The sequence below is a fragment of the Macrotis lagotis genome, chromosome 5 (genome assembly GCF_037893015.1).
Source record: "Macrotis lagotis isolate mMagLag1 chromosome 5, bilby.v1.9.chrom.fasta, whole genome shotgun sequence".
Lineage (NCBI taxonomy): Eukaryota > Metazoa > Chordata > Mammalia > Peramelemorphia > Peramelidae > Macrotis > Macrotis lagotis.
Window position 1 is genome coordinate 232,526,458 of NC_133662.1, and position 18,202 is coordinate 232,544,659.

Consider the following 18,202-nt stretch of genomic DNA (forward strand, 5'->3'; position numbering starts at 1 on the left):
GTCCCGGCCCTCAGTCCCCGGAATGGCCACTTCGGAGGGGGCGAGCCAGCTCGGCGGGCTCCGGCCCTACCTCCCCCCAGCCGGGGGCAGCAGCCCTGGCCCGGCACCCTGTGCCCGGAGGGTAGAGGGGGCGGTCACATCACGGTGCAGCGGTTGCGGCGCAGGGCCCCCTGGAAGCGCAGGGCCGCGTGGACGTGCTTGCAGCGGGCACAGCCCACGCTCTTGAGGAGCTCGCTGAACAGCAGGAGGATGTGCCAGTTGTACTTGGCAGAGCACTCCACGTAGCCACACTTCCACGTCTTCCGAACCAGGTGGGACACGTTCCAGCGCGGGATGACGCGCCCCCGCTGCAAGTCGCGCTTGTTCCCCACGATGATGATGGGCGTCTCCGAGGTGCCGATCACCCTGGGCGCCCCAGCGCGGGGTGGGAGACAAGGAGGGTAGGACGGAGGGCATGGAGGGAAGGGGCAGAGCCCGGGCGGGGGCAAAGGGAGGAGAGCAAGAAGGGAAGGGCCGGCAAAAGCGACTTGGCCCAACCTTGGCCACGTGCCCCCCACCCACCCACCCACTCCTCCTCTAAAGGGTCCCAACCACAGTCTGTAGCAAATATATAAATAAAATAAAATAAAGCTGGCCAAGAGGGTAGGGAGATCGGACAGCGGATTTCATGAGTAACCCTGGGGCCTTTCGGAGAGCCTAGTCCTTTTTGTGGGGTTCCCAAACCGTCTAGAAATTTAAAGGGAAAAAAATAAAAAATCAAGACTGGTTGGGCTTTGGAGGTGAGGACTCGGGAAAGGGATGAGTGTCAAGGACTGCCTCAGCAACTTAGGGATGAAGGAGAAATGTGCCCAACCTCATGTGTCAGTGCTCCTGCCTAGCATCCTCTCTGGGTACTCATGGGAGTCCAGCCCTTTACACCTACAGTGATGGGGAGGAGAAGGCTGTAGTTCTACTCTTCTGGGGATTATAGAGGACAGTTGGAATCTGAGACGGAAGGGTTCAGTGGCTCTGTGGGGAAAGGGGCAGGTGAGGGGGGGGTGTTGCTACCTTGTCTCCAGAATCTGCTGGCGGATGGTCTTTACATATTCAAAACTGTCAAAGCAGCAGATGTCGTAGACCAAGATGTAGGCATGGACACTCCGGAGTCCCCTGCAACAGGCATCTGCCCACTCCTGTAACATCCCCACAGAGTCATTGTGAGTGTAGACAGTGAATTCCTTCATTCTCCATCCCCCATGTTCCCTTTATTAGTTGATGAGGATATCTGCCCCTGAGTCAAGTCAGTTGGTCCATCCCCAGGTTTAGGCTATTGTTACTCCTCTCAATCTCTCCTGGAAAAGGAAGATTCCATCCCTGCAAATACTGCCTAAAAGAACCTAGACCTGGCCACCACTGAAGCAAAGACATGGAAAAGATAGCAGTGTAGGTGCAGTGGAAAGAACCTCTAAAACCTAAACATTCCAATTATGTATTGGTGAGTTTATGGATCCCAACGTGGGAGTCAGGAGACTTGGATTCAAAGAACCATAGGATTAAAAGCTGGAAGCAATGTTAAAGATCATCCAACCCTACCCTTTCATCTTACTCAATGCTGTGACTTAGTCATGACCCGCTCTCCATGACCTCATTTGGGATTTTTTTGACAAAGTCCTGAAGTGGACTAGGTCTGTATCCTGAAGAGATCATGAAAAAGGATAAAAATCCCACATGTACAAAAATATTCATAACCGCTCTTCTTGTAGTGACAAAGAACTGGAAATAGAGGGGGTGCTCATCAGTTGGAGAATGGCTGAACAAATTGTGGTATGTTCATGTGATGGAACACTATTGTTCTATAAGAAATCAGGACGGACGGGATTTCAGAATAGCCTGGAAAGGCTTGCATGAATTGATGCAGAGTGAAGTGAGCAGAACCAGAAGAACATTATATGTACTAACAACAACATGGGGTGATGATCAACTATGATGGACTTATTCATTGCAGCAATACAATAATTCAAGACTTGTTTTATTTTAAAAGACTTTTGATGGAAAACACCATCCATATCCAGAGAAGGAGTTTAAAGTAAAGAGTTTAAAGAGAAGGAGTTTAAAGGAAGACCAAAGCTGGCTCTCTTCAATTCTTAAAAGTTGTCTTATGATTATGTCATTTCCCACTAATGTTATCTTCCTTCCATTTAGATTTGATTCTTCTCTCACCATATGATCAATATGGATCCATGTTTACCATGATTATAAATGTAGATCCTATATTAGATTCTTTCTGTCAGAGGAAAAGGAAGGGAAAGGAAGGAGAAAATGCAAAACTCAAAACCTTGCAAAAATTATTGGTTAAAAACTGCTGTTGCATACAGTAGAAAAAAACAAAGAAATGAAATATTTTTTTAAAAAGACACTGAAGTGGCATGCCATTTCCTTCTTTCTTCCCTCTCTAGCCTCAGTTTCCACCTTTTTTAAAATTAGGAGGTTGAACTATATGATCCATAACTTCAATTCAAATCTTTGGGTATTAATATAAATCACTTTCTAGCAAATTTTCCTGGCTTCCCATCCCAAGCACAGCAAAGTAGAGATTTGAGTGAAGATCTGATTCATTTTACAGATGAGAAAATTGAGGCAGACAGAATTAAATGACTTGCCCATAGTCCCACAGTTAAGTGTCTGAAGCTAGATTTGAACTTAGGTCTTCCTGACTCCAATACTAAATAAACAGATTCTAATGGATACTAAACATCTCTTCTGATTCTCTAGCCCTTCAATAATATAGACTGAAACCCATGAACCTGCCCATCCTATGAGATTTTAACCTTTGCCTCCTATAAGTTCAATAAAAGGATCACTCAAAGTGAGAGTCCTTCCTCTTTTTCTCAGGACATTAAGAAATTACCAATGAAGTGTTGCATATATCCACCTGTTGTCCCCTTCCCTCAACACTTGACCTCTTTCTACCTATAAGTGCTTAGTAACTTTTATTCTTGTTCATATTTGAAGTTCCAAAGGGGATGTATATTGCAGCCCGATCACTCCCATTTTACCAATGAGGAAATTTGAAGGTCCAGAGAAAGTAAATGATTTTCCTGTTGTCATACAACTAGTGCATGGAAGAGTAAAGATCTGAACTCAGATCTGATTCCAATTTTCTTGTCCCAGTTCTACTGCTGCATGAGCTTGGGCAAGTCATTTCCCTCTTTAGTATCAGTTTCCTCCTCTGTTAAGTTCAATTCCAGTCTTTACATAAATCATTTTCCAACTAATTTCCCTGGTTTTCCATTCCAGTGAGAGCTGCTTGCTGTCCATGGTCCTGAAATCAAGTTTTTCCAGCCCCAAATCACAAACTTCTCATTCCTTCATCCCTTGCTTCATCCCTAATATAGGCTCTGATGTTCCAGATTTCATCCTATGGCCCTGGGAAGTTGAAAAGGATAATAGATATATACTTATGCCCTAGGGAGGAGTGGCTAGGCAGCAGACAGGGATGGTAAAACTGGATGAATTCTAGAATGTAGTAGAGAGCTAAAGTAGGTTTAAGGAGGACCCCAGAATAACCCCTAGGGATAAAGCTTAAGAAGAGCTACCTAGAGGAAAGATTAATGGATGGATACACTAAGATGAATGGATGCTTGTAAAAGGTTGGTTGGATTAAATAGCAAATCCTTTAATAGATTAATTAGCTAATTAATCAGCAAAGACAGATGCATGTGCTGGTATAGTTTAGTGGATAGAGCCTTGGGAAGTGGATGAACTCATGTCTTAGAAGGTGGAGTTAATAAACAGAAAGCAGGTCTCTAGGCTTCTCCCTTAAAGGATCAAGAATACCATAACTCACTGGTGTGTGTGTGTGTGTGTGAAAGTGGGGACATCTCTCCTTGTCACTTCTTGTGAAAATGGCTGGAGATTGGTGTGAACTTCATCTCAGTTAAGGACAGAACAAAAGTTAATTTTGTATTAGGTGTGTGTGTGGGGAGGAGGGCTTTCAGAAAAATTAAAATCAGAGTGAGATATGAAGTACTTATTTCAGGACTCATCTAAACCTTTAGTAAGCAGCTGCTTATATGTAATGGCCTTGACCAAGTCCAGCCTGGGGAGCCAGACACTGTTTTGTGAGTTTAGCCCCATTCCAATTATGAGGAGGCAAAAGAAATCCAAGGGAGAAGAGTTACTAGGCATCAATCATCATAAAGTTCATCAGAGATTTCAATTTAAAAGGAACCTTGGGTATCATGTAGTTCAACCTCTGAAGGTCACATTAAGTTCCAGACCGTGCTTTGACTTCAAATCCAATATTCTTTTCATTGCTCCCTGATCCTTTCCCCACCTTCTTTGCACTCTCTCCCTAGGAGAGGAAGCAGCTGCCTGCCTTCCAGGGTGACAGCCCCACCTCTCCCTAGACTCTAACTGTCTCCCTTGTGGGGGCCTTCTGGGTTTATTCCCACCCACATCTCCCCAGGGGCGCCTTAGGAGAGAGGAGGAGGAGAAAACTTCTGTAGTTTCCTGGTTGGCTGGGCTCTCCTCTCACACCTCCCCCTTCCAAGAAAAAAATAAAATGAGGAGGGGTACACAGAAGAGGAGATGGAAATCCCAAAGATGTGAATTTACTTCAAACTGGATCCCTGTAGATTCCTCAAATCTTTATTTAGAGATTGCTCTGGGGTAGTGCTATCCTAGGAAGAGTGCTATAGCTATAGGAGGCAATTAGGCAACCCAAGCTGGGCAAAGTAGACACCCTGGATTTTCCTGCCTTTTCACTGATTCCATTAGTTCACTGTGACTGTCTCCAAGTTGCCTAACTTCCCTGATTTCCCTGTCTGTAGGAGGGAAACGATTGAGAGAGGAGTGAGGAGCTGTCTTAGGAAATTCAGCTAGATACAGATCTAGAGGCGAACTCCAACTAAAGCCCAGGAAGTTTCAGTGATTTGTCCCACTTTCACAGGTATTATCAGCAGTGAGATTTAGAATCCAGGAACTTAGACTCTAAGTGTCCTTTCCACTTTACTATACTACTATTCAAAATAAATACTCCTCAGCAGACTTCCCTCAAGAGTGTCAGAGTAGGAGCAAGCTAGCCAAAATTTATAATAGGTGAGCCTCAGTTCAAACCCAGGTCATTTAACTCCTTCAGCAAGGTTACTCTGGGGTGGGGGGGGGAGAGGGGAACAGAAGGAAGAGAGAGAGAGAGAGAGAGAGAGAGAGAGAGAGAGAGAGAGAGAGAGAGAGAGAAGAGGAAGGGAGAGTGGAAAGGGAGGGAGGTGGTACAGACCTCCCTCAACAGGGTTACTCTTAGTGGGAGGGGGGAAGAGGGAGAGGTGAGGGGAAAGGAGGGAAAGAGAGGAAAGAAGACAAAGAAAGAGAGAAGGGAAAGGGAGAGAAGAAGGAAGGAGAAAGAAGGAGAGGAAACTGAAGTTGTGGAACTTTGATGTTACATCTCTGTCTCAGTCTCTAGCCCTCTCCTGTTTTTTGAAAAGAGGTAGCAATGGGCACCTTCTCAATGTCCAAAGATGAGGAAAGGTTCATTTTCCCATCTAAGGAGCAAGATAGTTAAGAGGGGTCAAGAGCTTCAGAGTAAGAGCAAACTGGCCATTTTGACTAGATGCAACCTCAGGTGTGGGGATGGGGCTAAAAGTTTTTGTTTACACAATCCTTATTTTGGGAGCCTACCATTACCATTCTTCAGGATTTACCCTGGTTAAACTCAATTACTGTCTTGTGACCTTGGAACTAGCATCCTGGCCCTCAGAAAGGCAAAAAATAATGGTGGTTATTAGACTGGCATAATAGCTGTAACTGACTTGGATGGATGGAATGATTTCTGGGTTCCATTCTCTCTTTTTTTCCCCATTTAAACCTCTGCAGTTTTAGTCAGAGAGCAGACTATCATGAGCCAGTCCTCCAGTTCTCTGCATGCTAAATGACCCCACTATGTCCTCATATTTTCTCTAGTCACCTCTAGAAACTGTCTGCAGAGCTGTAAGACTTTCCTAATGAAGAAGCCTGCCCCATAGATCTGTCCCAATACTAATAATAGCTTACATATTATATAAAGGTCTACTTTCACATTCATTATCTCTCTTCCTGTGGGAAGTCAGTTGGGACAGGTATGACTTGTCCCAGGAGGGATGGGGGAAGTAGCAGAAAATGAGGGACTGGGGAGAAATCTGGACTCAAAACCCTGGAGGATGTTGTCACCAGAATCTAAGGCTATGAAGTGAGGATCCCCTAACATCATTTATGGTAGAATCCAGGAGAGTGGGAAAGTGTCTGGGATGGGGTAAAGAGGAAAAAGACCAGGGAAACAGGGTGGAGAGAACACTGAATTTGGAGTTAAATGACCTGGCTTTGAACTGAGGTTCACATACTATTAACTTTGTCCAATTTGCTCCTACTCTGACACTGACTCCTCTCTGCCTTGCTGCTCAAATGGGAGAATGAAACTAAGTCTCCCCCCCCATTTTTTTTTTACTTTGAGGAGATAAACATTGCTACTTGTCTTCAAAAAGAAGAGAGGATTAGAAGCTGGGAAAGGATTAACCTTTAAGGGAAAAAAAACTGAAGTATAGATGCACCATCAAAGTTTCATAGTCAACATAAAATTCTAGAGTTCCAGTGTCCCAACCTTCACTAATTATTATCAAATGGTAATCATAAGGACAATTAGGTGGTGCAGCACTAGCCCTGGAGTCTGGAGCATTTGACTGAGTTTAATCTGGCCTCAGACACTTGTCACTTATTAGCTGTGTGGTCTTGGGCAAGTCACTTAGTTCTGATTGCCACCCATCCAGGGCCATCTCCAGTCATCCTGATTCATATCTGGCTACTGAACCCAGATGGCTCTGAAGGAGAAAGTAAGACTGGTGACTTAGCACAGCACCCCCTCGCTAAAATTCAATTCACTTCCTCGTCAGGCATCAGCTCTCTGATGCCATGGTCTTCTTCAAGGACAAACATCATCCCCATCCCCATCAAATGAGGTAAAATACATACATATAATATATATGCACATATACAAGTAACTATAAATATATATAAATTGTTTTGCAAATCTTACATCACTATAGAAACGATATTATTAGAGAGGCAAGTCCCAACTAAAATCTCACTTTCTAAAGGAAGCTTTTCCTGATTCCTCTTAATTCTAGTACCTTTTCTCTGTTGATTTTCACATTTATTTTGTACATAGCCATTTGCATGTTTCTCTTTGATTCCACGGTGAGCTGTTTGACAGCAGGGGCTGCTTTTTTACCTTTCTTTGGGGCATAGTATACTCTTAATAAATGTAAGCTTACTGATTCAAGTCTCACTACTGACTTTGTGACCCTGGGCAAGCCACAACCTCTAAGTGTTCCAGGCAACTCTGTAAGAGAAAGCTGCAGAGAAAGTGAGGACTAGTATTAGGAGAGGGAGTTTGTCCCCTATAGGTTCAGTTTCTAGCCCTATTACTATGAGCTCAACTTGTTCAACTCACTCTAAAGGCTCAGTTTCTTTCCCTGTAAAAATGAGCAGTCTGGACAAGGAAAGGCAATGTGGTGTAATGATGAAAACTGCTAGCATTGGATGGAGTCTGAGGTCGGAGTACAAATTCTGTTCCCTATACTAGTATATGTGCAATCTGGGATGAAGCATTAATCATAGCTGTCCTTTACAAATCTTATCACATTTCAAAGCACCCAACACCCGGCTCTATCTTTACAGAGGGATTTGGACTAGATAAAAATGGATTTCTCCAGCTCAAAACACGGACAGCGTTGGCGGACTCTAGATTAACAAGGTAGGATGGGAGTCAAGCCCCTCCAGACACCCTCTGACCACTCTCACTCCCTACCTGCAAGGTGTTGACAGGGAAGGCGCTGATGGGCGGGAAGTCTAGGATCTGGAGGTCGTGCACGTGGCCGTTCATGACGACGGCGGGCAGGTAGAGGCGGCGGGCGGTGGTGGGCACGCAGACCTCGCTGAATTCGTTGTAAAGGAACTGGCGTACTATGGCGCTTTTGCCCACGCCTCGCGCCCCCAGCACGGCCACCCGATAGGTGGAGACCATGCCTCCGGCCCCGCTCCGCCTCCGCGTCCTCGCCGCAGCCTCCGGAGGACCCCCCGGGCTGCATATTCCAGGGGCTGGGGGCTCAGCCACCGTCAGCACCTACCATTGCTGCTCCTGCCGGCCTCTGCTCCACGGCTTGCGGCAGGCCTGCAGGGGAAAGAGACCTGGCTCATGTGCGTCCTGGTCGTCATTCAGGCGTGTCCGACTCATCGGCGACCCTATTTGGGGTTTTCTTGGCAAAGAAACTGAAGGGGGGGAGGTCGCCATTTCCTTCTCCAGTTCATTTTATAGAGGAGGAAACTGAGGCAGACAGCCTTCCCGGGATCACACAGTTAGCTGCCTGAGACCGGATTTGAACTAGAAGACATGAGTCTTCCTGACTCCATGCCCCACACTTGATTCACTTTGCCACTTAGCTGCCCGGTGGCCTGGTAGACTCCCCATCCTACCCATTCTAGGCAGTTTAAATAAAGCTGCCATTCCTTTCCTCTTCCTACTCTAGGCTCCAGGCAAGGGAATCAGACAGAACCTTAGATGAACTCCATCTAGGTCCTCCCCTTGTACTTGCATTAGCTACATGTTTCTAGGCTTGGTGGTACAAGCACAGCACTTGTCTTCTCAGCCCATGCAAGAGATCCCCTTAGGATCCTGGAGGGTCGGGGTATTCTGATTGCCATGTGTGTTCCCAGTGGGTGCCTATTTTCTCCATAGCCATACACATGGGTGTTTCAAACCTCATCCCACTCAAGTTGGAGGGGCCAACCAGCTGTTCAAACCTGCCCACATCACTCTCATCCTCCAGAACAATTCCACATGGCTCCTCCAGACCCAGGCACTCAAGGGCACTACAGCTTGGCTACAGGCAGATTCAGTTGGGTTAATTACATAACAAACCAGCCCTAGGACTGAAGGAAATCCTGGGAAAGGAGTGAATAACTGTAGCTGCAGAGGAAATACGAAGGGCCCTGGCTGCTGGTTTCTGCCACCCTCTGCAACACACACAGCACAGAACCCAAAGCTGGAAGGGAGACACTCAGGATGTCCCAGGACTGGCCATTCCTGGTTGGTCTCTGTGATAGGCCCGCCTGCCTTTGTGTCTTTGAATATGTCCCCAATCCACACTGTCGGATCAAAAATTCTTTTGGAGGTAGGGAAGAAAAGAGAGCCACTAGAGCAGGGCAGAATTACTGGGCTGGGGGAAGTGGGGGGGGATGAAGAAGTCCCTGGGCCTTCTAGTCCCAGGTCTGAGCTAGCCACAGTGCTTTGCCTCTCCCTGCCATCACTATGCTGCCTGCTGGAGGGCGATGAACGAGATGGAGTAATCCTGCCAGTCAGCAATGCCATGCCCCCAGATAGTTCAATCTCTCTCCCCAGAAAGGGGGTGGGGAAGAAGACTGCAGTCTGAAAAAACATGCTAAGACAGAGGTCTTACAGAGGTAAGCCCTCCCAAGGCCTGTGAGCTGCAAGGAGCCCTGAGAGAAAGAAGGGAATTGACCAAGGGGCTAAGATCTCTCTCCCTGAAGACACATAGTCTGGGCACCTAAGGAAGGCTAGGCAAGGTGTACCCCATTCTGCTTATGCATGTTTGGATGTTGGTAAATTTTGGCAGAGGTAGCCATGTGCCCCTGTCCTGGACTCAAGTCTAGGGGCCCAGGCATGATGGAGCCAGGTTCTAATTCATATCAACTGGTAGCCAGGAGATGGAGAAGTCCTTAGCTGCATCCTCTACCTCTACCTCCCTAGAACCATATTCTCCATCACCTTTCCCAGGCGATCAGTTCCCCCCTTCTGCTTCTCGACATCCCACAGACTCTCATTCCCCCCCCCCACCCCATCTCTCTTCCCTTCCACCCCAAACACCAACCCTCACGTGGCCCCAACATACAGTTTCCCAAGCTCACAGACCTCCCACCCACCCCACCCCCGGCCCCAGCGTCCTTGGCCTTCTCCACCCCTATGCCGACCCCTACCCCACCCCACCGCTGCTGGCTCACACCTGGTGCGCCCCCCCCCCCCCGCATACAACAGCATCCTCTCCCCCGACCTCACCCCGACTTCCAGGCCAACTCAGCCGCTTACCTTGGGCCGTCTTGGATGCCCCCAGCCCCGTTGGGCCCGGGGTCGGGGTCCCCCCTGTTTCCGGCGCTGCCCCCTCCCCGGCTCCCCCGCCGGGGGGGGGCTGGGGGGGGTGGGACACCCCCTACCTGCTGAAATAGGGCAGGGGAGAGGAGATGAGGAGAAAGGTTTCGAGGTTGAAGGGGTGGTTTTCGGGGTTTGGGTTTTTTTTTTAAATCTCCTGCCCCTTCTCTCCCTCCGGAGCCCGCGTTGCTCGCAGTGGAGGAAGGAAGGAGAGCGGGGGCCGGGCAGGAAGGTTGGGGGGGGGGCGATCTAGAATTCCGCTGGGTCCCTGAGTCCGACACGTTCACTCATTCAGCCTCTTATTTCCCTTGGTCCTTTCTTTGGGGAAAAAAAAGAAAAAGAGATCTCTTTCCCCGGTCCCCCTCCCCATGTCTACTCCTCACCTTCCTGTGGGTATTTTTGAGTATCCCCGTAGCAGCCCTTGCCTCCACAAAGACCTGGGGGGGGGGGGGGGGCTTCTGGGATCTTGTCAGTCCAAGTCTGGGGGAGATTTAGGTGGGGGCCGAGGGAGAAGAGGGACGAAGCATGAGCTGGTTAGTTCTTAGTTCTGGTTTTTCTGGGTCCAAGCGGTCAAGCAAGGACGGGCAGAACTAGCCTGGTTCCTGGGTCGAGGCTGTCTACCATGGTCAGCACCCTCACCGGCGGGTTGGGATGAGGCAGCTAACTTTGACAGTTTCTGAAGGGGAGACCCAGCTTCCAGCAGCTGGGGGCGGGTTTCCCCGGGATCGTATTCCCCCCTCCCCACCCCCCACCCCACCCCCCCAACTCGACTTCCTTGAACAAGTCTGAGGGTGCCCAGCAGTCAGAGAAGTGACTCGGGGACTTCGAGACAAAGCCTCCAGCCCAGCAGCCCACCCGACTGGCCCTTCCCCTCTTCGTACTCGTTTTCTGAATAGGGATAGAGGAAGGAAAGGGGAACCAGGAGGCCCAAAGCCTGTTTCTCCATTTTCCTTTTTGGCTCTGAATCTTGGGTAAACAAACTCAGGATCTCTCTCTCTTGTAACCCTGGCTTCACGTTCATACCTTTTCAGGGAAACCCAAGCTTTCCCTTCTCCCTCCCAGCCTTAGAAATGTGCAGCATTCAGGAACAGAACGTCTTCCTAGGCCTCCAGCTGGGCTCTTCTTGGCAACAAATCCAACCCAGAAAGAAAAGGAGGAAGGCCCGATGGCAGCCAGGGGCAAGGGGCAGAGCTGAGCTAGCATGCAACACATGAGCTGAGCTTACTTACTAGGTCAGGTTGAGGATAAGTGGACTTTTGCTATAATACATGTTGGGAAAGCTGCATTTGCATTGCTGATGCCATCCTCCAGAACCTTGACCTGTCTCCAATTCCACTCTGCCATGTCTATTCCCTATTGCTACAGCCCTATTTCAGCCTGAACTGAATTTTCAGTTGGCTGAAAATAAAAAAGTCACATCTTTGAATATACACAAACATGAACCTAGATCTGCCAATATATGCTTCAGGACTGTAGGGGTCAGAAAGGCAAAGAACCTGTAAACCCACCTTATTACTAGCCCAGCATCTTTCAGTGGGAGACAACTTTCAGTGGTCTGGAAAGACAAGGGGCAACGTTCCTGTTTCTAAAACAGTATTAAAACATCCTGGAGCCCCATTTGAATTTACAGACGGTTTGACCTCAGGAGGGAAGGGGAAGAGTCAGGGGTATCTCAACTCGGGTATAGGATGGGTAGTTTCCAGAAGTAACTAGGGGGATGTTCTAGGCTTGGGATCAGGAAGACCTGAGTTCAAATTTGAACATACTTATTAGCTGGATGGCTCTGGGCAAGTCATTGAACCTGTTTTCTTCAAAAAAGATAGGAGATAGATAGGAATGATAATAGCACCTACCTCTCAGGATTATCATGAGGATCCAATGAGAGATTTGTAAAATGTAGGCACCATGCCTACTACCTTTCCCCCAACCAACTCAAGATGATATATCTGACAATAATCTGGTCTTGAAAAGTTGCCCTAGCCTAGGGATTCATTTTTTTAAATTAATTTTTTCACATTACAATACTCTTGTAAAAGTAAACATTAATTTCCCCCTCCTCCCACAAAGACAGAGAAACCTCAAGAAAAATAAAGTGAGAGAAAAAAGTATACTTCAGTCTGTTCAGATATCATCAGCTCTGTCTCTGGGATGGATCACAATCTTTACCATAAATCCATCAGAGAAGTTGTTTCAATATTTTTCTCCTACAGATGCCATTGCTAGTTGTATTCTCCATCCTATTCGGACCCACCCCCCATTTATCCTATTCTTTCTCCTTTCACCCTGTCCCTCAAGTGCTTTGTATTTGACTACCCTCTCATGATCTTCCCTCTCTTCTATCACCTACACTCCCCTCTTCTCCCGTTCCCTTTTCCCCATCCTTTTTTCTCCAGGGTATGATAGATTTCTATATCCTGAATGTGTATGTTGTTTCCTCTCTGAGCCACTTCTTTTTTTTGTTTGTTTTTGCAAGGCAAATGGAGTTAAGTGGCTTGCCCAAGGCCACACAGCTAGGTAATTATTGTGTCTGAGAACAGATTTGAACCCAGGTACTCCTGACTCCAGGGCCGGTGCTTTATCCACTACACCACCTAGCCACCCTCTTCTGATGAAAATGAATAGCCTAGGAATTCTTAACATCTTTGGTCATGAACCCTTTTATTAGTTTGGTAAAGCCCATGGACCCTGTCTTGGAATATACTTTTTAGAAATTCAAAATTGAAAGAAGTGTTAAAAAAAATTGTAGTGGTTGGCCAATAAAAATAAATTCACAATTTGCCCCATTCCAGTTCTCAGACCCCTGAAATCTATGCATGAACCCCTGCAAGTTGTTAGACCCCAGGTAAAGGTTCTTTGGCTTTAGCCCTGCCCTGAAAGCATTCTTGGGAGATTATGCAGGCCAGTTTTACCACAACCCTCACAACCCCATTAAACAGAAATAGAATCCAGAAAGAGATTTTCTCGAGGTCATCCAGTAGCAGAGCCAAAATGTGAATCAAGGTCTACTGACTTCCATTTTTCTACTACACCAGTACTCCTTATTAACAACCCCCACCCCAGAACCCCCATTCCCAGCCGAGAATCTTTCTTTGTTGGCAGCCTTATGGATTGGTAGGTCGTAAGCGAAGTGAGAAAATGAAATGAAGAGTTTGAAGCCAACTCGGAAACTTTTCAAGAAACATCCTTGCAGCTAATATTATTGTCTGGGGGTTGGTTGGGATTCTAGGATTAGCGTTCAGGGAGCTAGAAATGGGTAACAACGGGGGAGGTGTTATCTTTTCCGAGTACCACAGCAGGTATTAAAATAAACAGGCTCTTGCTTGCTGGAGCTGGGGGTGGTGGGGAAAAGAAATCTGGGCCCCTCAGTGAAGCCAGAAAAAGCAGTTTTGGATGAGCTGGGGTGGGACTCCTCAGCTGTTTTCCTGCTTATTTACCTTTGATCCTGGGACTTCCCCTGATTACCTTTCTGTTAACAAGGGGGGGAGAAACAATTGTTTGAATAATGGGTGCCTACCCAGCTCCAGACTGGCTTCCAAAGAATTGCAACTTGTAATTTTCTTTACATGGCAAAGAGGATTGGGGTAGTCTGATTTCAATGAGTTTTCCCACGAAGTGGAAGAGGAGTAAATGAATCAACAGGTGGGAAGCTTTTCCTAAATGTTTCAATAACTACTTGTTTTGGGTTTTTTTTGGGGGGGGGGTTATTTTGGCATGGCAATAGGGTTAAGTGTCACACAGGTCATTAAGTGTTTGAGGCCACATTTGAACTCAGATCCTCCTGACTTCAGGGCTGGTGCTCTATTCACTGTGCCACCTAGCCACCCCAATAACCACTCATTTTTTAATACCAGACTGATACCTTCTCCCTTGCAATCTGAGCTGGAGGTCACATGAGTCTCCATTTGATCTCATCTTTGAACTATTGGTTCAGATAATACTATCGAGAACCAGACAGACCTGCTAGTGCTCTTTGCCATCTCCACCAACACAACCAGGAAAGCCATAACATGTCCAGGAACCAAATTCATGGATTCTCATCTTCCATCATTACGGTCACCATTTCAACTATATCAGTTTTGTATCATGAATGCTGTTTATGTCTCGTGAAACCTATGGAGCCCTTCTCAGAGCCCTTTTAAATGCATATTCATGACTACAAAGGAAACCAATTACATTGAAGTAGTTATCAAAATACCTTTTTTTAAAAAACAATTTTAGCTTAAGATCCCCTGATTTACAGGGACTGTGAATGGTAATCTCCCCAGGGAACAGGGAATCTATATGATGGGAACAGAGGTTAGAATAGCTAATCCAAAACTTAGTCTCAAATTTCTCCCAATCCCCCAGTACCACAGGGTCAGATGTTAGGCCTCCAAACTGGCCTTTCCATGTGTTCTGAAATAAGGTTGGCACCAAGGTCTGATTTGTGAGGTGTATTAGTATGACCTACTTCATAACTGAGAAGTCAGTGGGATATACAGGAAGGCAGGACCCTGAGGCTGTTTTGGGGCAGAGCAACAGAAGGCTCCTCATGTGCCAGTGGCTCTGGCCTCTAAAGGCTTTCTCCACCTCCTGCTTCCCTGGCTGCCTGCCTTGGAGCAATCTAGATGTGTTGGGAGTTAAGAGACTGGTAAGGAATAAGGACAGAGGAGGCTCATCAGGTAGGGAAGGACTCATTCCTAATTGCTCACTGCTTGGTGAATGGGGAAAACATGGTAAAAAGTCAGGATTTGGTTCACAAGGGCTGCCAGGGGTTTTTCACAAACCTGTGAAACCTCATCCCTTCAGCTTCAGATGTTGTCTAAGCAGCAGTTGAAGCCCAGGGATGGGGGCTCAACAGGACAGAGAATAAGGAGTTTCAGGAAGGTGATGTGATGACCTTTCCAGGGCTTGGCTCAGTGCTTCAACTCGGGGAACAAAGCATATAACATACTTTTGATTTTGTGTAAATGAGTTTATTGACAAGGACACAGGGCCAAGTCCCCCTCCCCCCCTTCCCAACAGGGAATAATAGAATGACAAGCATTCACAGGGTGGGATAGTCATCCCCATCCCCAACCCCCACCCTGCCTATTTCCACAGCTTCAAACTTTACAGAACAGACAAAGTCCAGGCCCAGGAGGGAAGACATTTGGAAGGAACTTCTGGACAGCAAAAGAATTCTGGGTGGCTGTTTTCCATTACCCCCTGCATTCATGCCAAAGACAGATACAGATACAGATACGGATACAGACAGACACACACACACACTCATACACACACACACACACACACACACACACACACAACCCACAATCAGTTAAGTTAAACATGGCCCAAAAGCACTAAAGGGAAAGAGTGTTGAGCTGGTTAACCGGTTTCCCTCTGAAAGAGAGCTGGAGAGATAGTGCTCCATGTGGAAGGATTTCTTGAGGGGTGTGCCACAGTGACCAACTTTTCCAAAAGACCAAATTAGCCCAGACTGGTCAAATGAGGACAATCTCTAGGCCATGACTGACTTTGAGCACTTTGGACCTTCTCATTCTAAGGTGGGCAGAGGCACAGACCCTCATGTAAAGCCACCTGTCCAACCCTTTCCCCTCAGCATCTCACTGTCCAGGATTTGCATTTCTTGGCAGAGATGCTAAATCATCACTGGGAGAATCTCCCCCCACCCCACTTTCCTTGCTTTACTGATAATATCAATTTAGCAGACCTCACAGTCAACCTTGGTCTCCTCTTTTGACATACATGCAGACAACTGGGCTAACACTTCCCCCTTGATACCTTGCTTGGGTTCTCCCAAGACCTTAAAGCTGGTTTGGGGGGTGCCACAACCTACAAGTGGTCTAAGCCAGGCATACTTCATACTGAGCAGAATCATGGTAGACTTCCTACTTCCTGTCTGGTTCCTTAAAGCCAAGTTTGTTTTATCAAGCACAACCAACAATCTTGGTCATCTGGTGGGTCTCTTCTCCCATTTTCTGAAAACAAACTTCTCCAGAGCACTATAGTCAGTGGGTCCTTTATGGACTCAGTCTGTTGTCTGGAGCTGGTAAGAATTCCCAGAATCTGGGAGCTGACAGTGGGAGAGTAGTGGGACCAATAGTCTTCAGTCTTTAAGTATCTGAGGATCTAGATGCTCAAGAGGATCTAAAAAAATAGCATCCCTTTTCTCAGTAAATACCAGACAGGGTGGAGGTGGCCAGTTGACACCCACAGGTCCAGGCTGATGCTGTAGGGATTAAGTGCAAAAGGGCAAGCCTCTAGAGAATACAATGATAAAAATAATGGCGTTTCAGGTGTTGTAATATTTTTCAGAAATTCCTGTCCAACCACAAAGGGGGTGCTGGGGAAGCTCCCAGCATACTATGTGATGATAAAAACTGACAACCCCTTCCAAGCCAATTCTCAGTGTCCACAGAAATTAGGGCTGAAGGTAATCAGGACAATGGATTTGGAGTGGATACAATCCTGCCCCATCACTGAGCTGAGCCTGCCAGACCCAGGATTATTTCCTTTGTAGAACCTATGTTTGGAGCAGCATTCTTCATATGACTGGTAGGCACGGGGAATGTTGATGGATTGAAGGAGGTGATAAGATCAGTACAGAGGACACAAGCACAAAGTTTGAGACATAGAAGTCAAAGGATGAGGTGAAAGGCAGTGGAATGGCATGAAAGAAAGGGGCCCCAAAGTCCAAACTTATGTACCAGCTCTGCCAAAGGAACCGGTAACCACATGGATGTCTCTTTTCTGGCTGGGCCTCAGTTTCTCCAGCTGTAAAATCAAAGGTAACTTTCAGGTTCTACCTCATCTGATTTTAGAGAATGGGACCTAGGGGAAAATCAGCCCTGGGCCTCCACCACTGAGGCAAAGCAGAAAGCCTCTGATTATTTTCATTCAATGACACCTAGAGCTGACAGCTGCATTTTTTGTCTCTGTTGCAGATATATCAGGGACTCTCTCCACATCTCTGTAACCTGGAATCACCAAGTAAGGGAGATTGGCTTGTACAAAAAGCAGAGCAATTTGAGGAAAACAAAATCAGGAAAAGTACACAGCCAGAAAGAGAAAAGGAAAAGATACAAATACTAAAAAAATCACTGGAAATTCAATTAACCAGGGATGAAGTAGCTTTTCCTAAAAACATCCTGTACAGAGAGAAAAGTAATTCTGATTTGGGATCTACTCTTCCTCAAGATTTGCTACTATACCAAGGGGCTGTTGCTTTTAACCTTTCCAACTTGCTACATTAACAAAAAAAATTTCCAATATGTATAAAAATACAAAACAATAAAGTGCAATTCATGATTCAATGATACTTTTTCTTACTTTTAATAAACAGGTTTTTCCCCTCCTATTTTTTGATTTTGGAAATGAGTTTTCAATTACAAAATAACAAACTAGGCCCTAAAACAGGTTTAGAAAACACTAGCCATTGGCACAGGATGGAGAAGCTCACAGGTGATGGAGGGAGGGAGTGGCCAGAGTGGGGCTTATAGACTTGTGGGCAAGTAAAACTATCCAGAGGGTTGTGTCCTAACATTAGCACACATTAGTTCACTAGTCACTACCTTGGTGGGTCAGGGTGGTTTGGACTCAAGAGTCTACACATCAACACAATTGCTTCCAGTTAAAGAGTTCTTGGTTTGCACAGATGGCAGGGATGGTGAGGAGCCTCCATTAGTCTTTTAGTTTTTCAAAATTCCATCATAGACCTGGTAGATGTACTGGGAGACTTCAGGAGCTCGACACTTCAGAGACAGCTGTTAAAGAAAACAGAATAATTAATTAGATGGAGGCTGAGCTGCCTGCCCCATGCACATTTCCAACAAAGGAGTTGTCAACATGTCTTCAAGGAGCAACATGCCTCACTGCAGTATCTTAACAAGGAGATTGTTGTGTTGTGATTCTACCTAGACTCTATAAGCTTCTTAAGTCAGGAAGGAATTAATGCAGTAGAAATCAAATAAGTTACACAACAAAGTGTTGACCATTTACTAAGGGACTGAAAAAAGAAAACAAGGCATGGTAGCCTACAGAATATCC

The 18,202-nt window shown here is 46.4% G+C and overlaps 2 protein-coding genes across 4 annotated transcripts in view; both read right to left on the bottom strand.

Moving 5' to 3' along the window:
* Nucleotides 1-103: 103 nt before the first annotated feature.
* On the bottom strand, nucleotides 104-8,032 carry RASL10B (RAS like family 10 member B). Its single transcript, XM_074190387.1, has 3 exons — nucleotides 7,817-8,032; nucleotides 1,048-1,172; nucleotides 104-405 (listed from the first exon to the last, which is right to left on the bottom strand). The coding sequence occupies exons 1-3, from the start codon at nucleotides 8,030-8,032 to the stop codon at nucleotides 135-137; spliced, it is 612 nt and encodes a 203-aa protein (XP_074046488.1). The 3' UTR covers nucleotides 104-134.
* A 9,440-nt stretch (nucleotides 8,033-17,472) lies between these two features.
* AP2B1 (adaptor related protein complex 2 subunit beta 1) overlaps nucleotides 17,473-18,202 on the bottom strand; it is a 131,101-nt gene continuing 130,371 nt past the window's right edge. For all 3 annotated transcript variants that reach the window (XM_074188910.1, XM_074188909.1, XM_074188911.1), the window contains one exon: nucleotides 17,473-17,919. In XM_074188910.1, coding sequence (XP_074045011.1) covers nucleotides 17,845-17,919 — 75 coding nt within the window. In that variant the 3' untranslated portion in view covers nucleotides 17,473-17,844. The remainder of the gene's footprint in view (nucleotides 17,920-18,202) is intronic.

Excerpts from the sequence above, each read along its gene's own strand:
- RASL10B (XM_074190387.1), bottom strand. The coding sequence starts at position 8,032 with ATGGTCTCCACCTATCGGGTGGCCGTGCTGGGGGCGCGAGGCGTGGGC. Across the intron at positions 1,173-7,816 it reads TCCCTGTCAACACCTTGCAG|GAGTGGGCAGATGCCTGTTG; the intron begins GTAGGGAGTGAG and ends GGGATGTTACAG. Across the intron at positions 406-1,047 it reads CAGCAGATTCTGGAGACAAG|GGTGATCGGCACCTCGGAGA; the intron begins GTAGCAACACCC and ends TGGGGCGCCCAG.